Here is a 7827-nt window from a genome sequence, read left to right as displayed (position 1 = left end):
CCCATTGTGGAGTCACGTCACGATCGATGCAACCGAATCCCCACACGCTGGCGCTCTGCACGATTCGGAGTCGCATTGAGGCATCCCAGAGCACATCATGTTTCCCATCCGTGATAAAGAAGTTTCATCTTTAATCTATGTGATACCGGTGGTGAGCTCTACCTGTGACTCTCAGCGCCAACGTAGCATTGGTTTGGGACCGCGGGGGACGACGGAGAGAGGAAACTCAATGAGAAGAATCGCCCGCGATTTCAACTTTCGCCCAGCCCTTCCGGTCTAGACTCTCTGAGAAAAGAGACCACTGCCTGCCCTCATCGTAATTTCTTGGTCGTCATTACTCACAGCCTTGCTGCTTTGGGCAAGACCCCCTGAACAAGAGTGCACTCCCCAGGGCTGTCCACTCTGGGATATAACACCAGTGCCCGCCGCCCTGTTGAAGAAACCGCCGCTCGCCATTTCAGTCTGGGAAAAGAGGATGTCACTTTTGTCGCGGCTGTGTTATAAACAGCTACAGTCTCGCCGCAACTAAACAACCTGCCACGCCCTCTCAACGAGAAATGTCGATTGCCAATGGCGTAGCCACAGTACTGCCCACCCCCGGGGGCTATATCGTCGACCTTGACCACCCCCGACAGCATACGGATGTCGCCACCTACTGGATCGTCGCGGTCGGGAACGCGCTGGCGCTTCTGTTCATGGGACAGCGGCTGTATACGAAGATTGCGCTGTTGAAGGAGTTCAGGCTGGAAGATGGTAGGCCGGACCCGACCCCTTCGATCTCTCTCGGTGCATTCATACCTTTGAAGCTAACTGGATTCATGCTTAGTATGTTTGGTGTTAGCTTGGGTAAGAGACTTATAACCCAACGGCAAAATGCCGACGCGATACTGACAAGACTGCTTAGTTCACCTCTATCGGCACGCAGGCGGTGCTGGTCTACATGTTCGCCGCCGAACTCCTGGGAGCTCGGATGTGGGAACTTTCCGGCAGTCAATACAACCTCTACCACACCGTAAGGACATCCTCACCCGGAACATGAGATTGTCACATCCATGGCTCCCTTGCGCGCAAATATGCTTATTCGTACTCGACGTGGCGCAGTTGATACTAGTGGTGCCGCTCATCTACACTCATTGTGCCGGCTTGGCAAAGCTATCCATTCTTTTATACTACCGCCGGCTCAGTCCCCGAGCGTGGTTCCGCTGGACAGTCGTCGCGACCATGGTCGTGGTGCTCGGATACACCCTCGGCGTCTTCTTCAGCTTGTTGCTCGGCTGCGATCCCGTCGCCAAGAGCTGGGACCGGACAGTGGCGGGGGAAAGTGCATCAACCACGATGCCCTGTACGCCGCCACTGCCGTATTCCACATCGCCACCAACGCCGCCATCTTGGTGCTCCCCATGCCGACGCTCAAGGAGTTCAGGATGTCCGGCCTGCAGAAGGCGGGTCTGGCCGTCATGTTCGCCGTCGGGGGACTGACGGTGGCGGCCTCGGTCATGCATCTTGTCGTCCTGCTGCCGGCTCTGAAGGACAAAGACCAGCCTTGGGCTATGGCGCGCCCATCCATGGTAAGCATCGCCTTCTGAACGAGTGCGGACGGCCGCGGCTGAGAGTTTCTCGATATACTGACATCCAGGATTTGCGCGCGCGAAAGTGGACATGCGTCGAAGCCAACCTCCTCATCATCTGCGGCGCCTCCCCGACGCTCCGGCGCTTCTTCCACTACATCTTCACCGGCGACGAAGACCTCCGCGAAACCCTGACCCCGAGCCCGAGCCCGCGGTCCGGCATGGGCCAGGGGGTCAAGGGCAAAAGCAGCCAGCGCCGGCGGCGCCGCCGTCACTTCTACAACAGGTTCCACGACGACGGCTGCCCCGAGTACCGGATGCGGTCGCTGCACGACGTCGACCTGCGGCCGGACCAGATCCAGACGGTCGAGACGCGGGCCGGGGCCAACAGCCGGTGCAGCCGGATGTGGGACGCGCGGCCGAACAAGAGCGACGGGGACTCGGAGAAGGCCATCTTCCAGACGCGGACGATGACGGTGACGTACCAGACGCGGGACGGGAGCGTCGAGCAAGCATGAGAGGGAGAGGAAAAAAGATGCCTAATTACCTTCGAGTTCCCAACTATGAGATCCGCGAAACAAGAAGAACTAAAAGATACAAAAAGAAGAAAACACGCATTGTGGTTTGGCACGTCGTTGGGAGTTTTTGGGTTTTCACTGTTAGTCATATACCCTGTTCATATAGGCAGTCTAGGAAGCCATTCGGCGCATCTACTTTGTTACAATATTCAATTCTTTCCCCAATCTGGTAACTGTCTGACGAGGAATCCTCGTGCTTGACGAGAGACCCTTGATTGGTGGCGCAATTCACCTTGGCGTGGAGGGGGTGGACTAGCAAGCTCGCTAGACTCGGATACATACATGACATACATGTAAGGCTCTGCGTGCAGGTGGGTGTGCCGTTTCTTGTTATTACCTACATCCCTCGGCAAGCATCGTGTGGGAGGAGAGGCGGTGTGCCATCGGATCATCTCGTGGCGGATGATAGGGAGTGAGCGACAGGCCTGTAAGCAGTGTAAGTCATCATGCAAATGATAAGTGACAGAGCGAGAGCGTCTTTGTGTGTCAACGAAGCCAGCCACATGCGCAATACAAGTACTGAGAGTTGCAGAAGGATCGACTTGTCCCCCACAAGATGCGTCCGTCTACCGCATCTGCATGCGTGGGAAGCAGGAAGCCGAGACGTGATGGAGGCATGGCGTGGTTCAAATAAGGCAAAGAACTGCATTTGTAAGGCTGGCTGGACCCGAGTCCTGCTGCTCGCTTAGCGATGGGTTACACGGACGAGATGCTAGCGAATAAGGGATTAATCAGCCGGGGTCGAGATATTCCCGGTACACAGATGTTACCAGAAAAAGCAATGGGGATCCCGGAAGGAGACTCCTGCATATAGGGAAACGGTCGCTGCAGAGGCAGACACGCATCGCTTTCCGCTGTCTCCTCTCTCCCTCCGTCACTGATGGCCATTGATGACATTGAGTACCTAGAGGGGAACAAGGAGAACACAAATCGAATTGGGAGCAAAGAAACGGACGATCAAATGATGGGCCGTCGGGCATCGGCCGATGGTCCTGTTTTACATTGAGTATTTGCTGACATATCCGGGGCTCCTCCACAACGCCGGACTTAGCGCTTGCGGGAGTCTGTCAATGAACCAACATGGGACACGGGAGGCAATGTATTCTGCGATGCATACTGAGTTGGTACCATGCAGAGACCTTTCAGTGCAACGTGGAATGATTGAATGCCGTCGGTCGGTCGGTGAGGTATGCGATCGATGCAGCTACATAAGGCAGAAGTCATAGGCAAGGCAAGACAGTAATCCGTAATCCCGGGTATGTCTGTCTCGCGTCATCCAATGGGCTTCTGTGCACAGCTTCGAATCAAATACGATTGAACCTTGGTTTTGACAGGCCCCGTAGTCCCGTAGCCCCGTAGCGAACGTACTTTTCACTGCGTCGTACTTTTTTTTCTGACATTTCGCCCGCCCTCGGCAGATTGCAGGTGGCTGATAGGCGGGCCCACTAACCACGAGCGTGCAAGGAACTTTCAGTGGGAGCGACACTGCGCTCCCACTGGAACCCCCGCTTTCCAGGCCTTTTTGGGGGCCACTGCCCGGCCCTCGTGGCCCTGCTGCAACTGTACTGCAGTGCCTAAAAGATGTATCAGCCCAGACTTGGAGGTCGGAACACCACCAGATGGCCATTCTCGATACCCACGAACGCGCATCCATCGTCGATTCGAATACAATATCCGCGACGACATATACGTGTACTGCGCCTGAATGGGCGGAATCAGGTAGCATGCATAACTAGACCCAGACCTGCCTGATACAGCGATTCTCCAGTCTTCCTAGGACGGTCCGAGAGAGACCGAACGCTTGAAGCTGCTGCGCCGTAATCATGGAGCAAGGAGACGACGAAAAGAACCAACTTATCGATTGCCAGGGTCGCCAGTCGCCAGTTAACAGTCAACCTAGCGACAGACAAGACAGAAGACATATGCACTAGAATCTCAAGAGCGAACAGGACTCGTCGACGCATCATGCAGGCGACTTTTGCTGCTAAGTCAGAATCACGCACCCCTGGTCTGACGGTGTACGGTGCACCCCCGGAGCATGCGGGGATTGAACATTGAACCCCCTGATTTATGTAACCCCGTCGCACCCATTCATTCATCTCGACCTCCCTCGCTTCGGATCATCTCACACACACTCCCTCGCTCGCGATCGTCCTATCTTACCAACCTACTTACTCTTCTTCCCGCATCCTACCCGACAAAGAAGCGAGGCCGTTTGAGCCGCCATTGACAAATCGCGGGCTCCTGACAAACGCGCTTTGCTTTTCTCTCAGCACCACGTTTCGTATTGACACGCGCGCGCCAGCACACACACGCATCCACACCCATCACACACTGGCGCATGTCAGCACTAGGGCCAAGTCCCCGTGGAACATGGCCAAGTCTGCGTCCGACTCTGATCCAGACTCCAAGCCCGTTTCGTCTCTATTCTGGCGATCTGTACTGAACGCAGACGAGCCTAGGCCGCCGCCTGTTCTGCGTGCAGGCAGCGCCGGAGATGTCAAATCAGAGGAGGATACGCTTCACCATCGAGAGGAACAAGATGAGGCGGAACGATTCGCCAAGAGGCCAATTGCGGCTTCGGTGAAGCAGGAGACTCATGCCGACGATGCCGGCTCCTATGATACCCTGTACGGCCGGCCGCAGCCGCAATTGCAGATGCAGCAGATGCAGCAGCCGCCGCCGCACCATCATCATCCCATACTACATCCCACGGGTCCTGCCGCCGCAGCTCCAAGTACAGCCAGCGCATCATCCGCCTCATCCGCCCGAAGGCCTATCCAGCAGTACCCGGCCGAGGTCTGGGAAACGCACAAGGCCCATCTCCACCACCTGTACATCCAGCAGGGCAAGTCGCTGAAGCAGATCCAGCAGATCATGGCCCAGCGGGGCTTCAACGCAAGGTTAGCACCACAACCGCTCTATTGTTATTATTCTGTCACCGCTCTCTGCCCCGTTACTCTTGAAGGGGATCTGCTAACGCTGGCGCAAGCGACAAGATGTACAAGGACCGCTTCTCAAAATGGGGGTTTCGCAAGAATAGGCGCGCCTTGACCAGGGAGAAAGCGGAAGCCCATCAGGGCAACAATACAATGCACGTGAACCATTACCGTGGCACTGGTCGCGGATCTACGCGGACGACTGGGATGATGCATGCACCGGATTGTTACGCGCAATACTTGGGGACAACAGCTACAACAGCACCACCCCGGGACTACAGGCAGAAACAGCTAGGCCAGCCGGCGGGAGAGAGCTTACCGCTGGTGTACTTCCAGGACGCCCTCTACGACAACCGGCCGCAGCTGCCGGATACCTACCTGGTGCAGGACCAGCTGCTGCGGTGTTTCGACGGCATGGCGGCCCGGGCCTGGGCGACGGGCGAGGTGCGGCCCGGTGACACCAACAAGATCATGTACGTGACGCCCGAGGTGCACCGGAAAATAGTGCGACTCTTCGACGTGAACGATTGCATAAGCACCATGAGGGACGAGACGCCGCACTTGCACTGCCCCTCCTCGGCCGTCATGCGCCCGGGGTACGAATCGGTGGGCGCCTTTCTGAAGAACCCCTCGCTGTTAGGCTTTCTTCGCCTGCTCCAGCTGACCATGTACGCCGGCCCCAATACCCAGTTGCCGGTGGTGTGGCGCTACATCGCCCACTCGCCGCAGCTCCGGCACTGCTCGGTGCACGGCCTGTACGAGCTGTGCCAGAACATGAGCCGGCTGATCGGGTCCTACCCGCCGGGCAGCCGCGGCTCCTCGCCCTTCGTAGACCTCGTGATCAACACGCTACCCCGGCTCGAGGCCATGGTGCCGCCGCCCGCCTCGGACGACGGCCAACCGTGGACGCCGGAGAGGAAGCTGCGCCACATGCTGCGCCGGCTGCTACTCGCGACGTCGCACCGACAATCCCTCTCGGAACCCATCAAACGCTACGCCTACAACAGCGAGCTGCTGGTGCGGGAACTAATCGAAGTGCTCGAGCGCGAGAGGGGCGGGCCGGTGCACTGGCACGTGTGCGACGACATCAGCGCCGCTTTACCCAAGGAGATCCGGCTGGACCTGTCCATTTTCCACGCGTTCAAGAAGGCTGACGAGATCGGGAACTGGTGGCAGGAGGCCGACGTGTACCTGGACGGGCTGCGCGAGATTGAGCGCGAGGAGGGGCGGAGGGGGGAGAGGCCGATGGATGATTTGCAGAGGCGGCTGCTGTTGATTATACAGGCGAATATACACGAGAGCCTGTGGGAGATGGAGCGGGAGAAGCGGAGACAGCAGCAGAAACAGCGGCTTTTCACACCGGAAGAGGACAGCAATATGAAGGAGGGCATCGCGTCGTCGACTCCATGGCTCAACAGCACGACGACGTCGACGAACAACAACTATTTTGAAAGCGGCGGCAAGGAGTGCAACGCGAGACTGGGCCTCGCCATCGCGCTCCGGAGGCAGGCCATGGACTACATCACGGGCATGGAGCAGCGCGAGCACGGGGAGCGGTTCGAGGACCTCAAGGTGCTCGAGACGTGGTACCGCAAGATGGGGGACGCAGCGGCGGCGGACGAGGCGGTGCGGCAGAGCGATCGGGAGCTTGAGAGGCATTTGGCCACGTTGACTCTTTGATCTGGTCTGAGGAGCGGAGCAGAACATCCAAGGGACGAATATACCACTATCCTCTAATCTTAAGGCGAATAACAAGGGGACAACTATACCACTATCAGTCGCCTGAAAAAAAATATCTCATACCCAAGTCACGACGGAGCCGAGTTGCCATGCCATGTTGTTATCGTGAAATCGTAATAAGAATCAATAAAAGTACACATAAGGGGGTCGTGCTGATGGTGCTGCACTTCCAAGCTGGTCGGCATGTGCTTTCCGAGCATACTTAAGCCAAGATGGACGACCTAGTCAAGTCAGGAGGCCCAAACGTTTGGGGGAAACAAATAGAGGATTGGAGGGACAGTGGCATGCCAGCCCCGATTCGTAGTTGGCGGAAATAGTCATGCATCTTTTTACCGGTTTTCCCGACACATGTCAAGTCGAGATTTTTCCTGACGTCCCGACATATGTCAAGATTGAGATCTTGATGATCTTGCTCCCGTCGTTGGACCATGATCTTAGTCGAGGGGAAGGAATGCGGGTTTCCGGTCTGGTCTGGTCTGGTCTGGTCTCTGGTCTGGAGAAAAAAAGGATGAGCCCGTCGTTTGTTCTCCACATATGCAGCGTCCGTCTGGAGAGGTGTGCATATCCCGATGCAGCAGGTTGCCTTGCCCGTGTGCCGGTCATGACCGGAGGACTGATTCGATTATATCCGGGCGGCGATGGAACGCTTCATGTGCTGAAACGGAGGTTTATGTAGGGTAGTGCAGTTGCAGTCGCATACTAACTAGGTAATATTCTTGCGGTCAACGCGGTTATGTAGGATTATGTTTGTGGCAGCTCGATGCGCGCTGTCGGTATGCAATGCAAATGCAATCGCTCTACGTCATCCTGTGCAAAGAATCAATTGGATTTGTTCCGGGGTCGGAGCCCCCTGGTTGGAGGCCTGTTAGCGGTCAATTGGAGATGCAACCAAAAGCCTGACCGGTTCAGCAGATATGCGAATCTGCTGCAAGATGCGCTTCCCCGACGGGAACTGCCGATGTAGATGAAGCTGACTTTACGGGTTAGAGCCGAGTAGGTACT

The 7827-nt window shown here is 56.7% G+C and overlaps 2 protein-coding genes across 2 annotated transcripts; both read left to right on the top strand.

Moving 5' to 3' along the window:
- Positions 1 to 557: 557 nt before the first annotated feature.
- Positions 558 to 2086, top strand: PG997_000047 (uncharacterized protein; the record flags this gene model as incomplete). Its single annotated transcript, XM_066804362.1, has 5 exons — positions 558 to 753; positions 827 to 846; positions 905 to 1012; positions 1185 to 1568; positions 1637 to 2086. The coding sequence occupies 5 exons, from the start codon at positions 558 to 560 to the stop codon at positions 2084 to 2086; spliced, it is 1158 nt and encodes a 385-aa protein (XP_066674135.1).
- A 2433-nt stretch (positions 2087 to 4519) lies between these two features.
- PG997_000046 (uncharacterized protein) lies at positions 4520 to 6765 on the top strand (the record flags this gene model as incomplete). The annotated part of the gene is made up of 2 exons (XM_066804361.1): positions 4520 to 5049; positions 5139 to 6765. 2 exons carry the CDS (start codon positions 4520 to 4522, stop codon positions 6763 to 6765), a joined length of 2157 nt encoding a protein of 718 aa, XP_066674134.1.
- Positions 6766 to 7827: the final 1062 nt, after the last annotated feature.

Source organism: Apiospora hydei, assembly GCF_038363865.1.
Source record: "Apiospora hydei strain CBS 114990 chromosome Unknown utg000002l_segment0_segment0, whole genome shotgun sequence".
Lineage (NCBI taxonomy): Eukaryota > Fungi > Ascomycota > Sordariomycetes > Amphisphaeriales > Apiosporaceae > Apiospora > Apiospora hydei.
The sequence above is the reverse complement of the archived record's forward strand: the minus strand, read 5'-3'. Positions and strand labels throughout refer to the sequence as shown.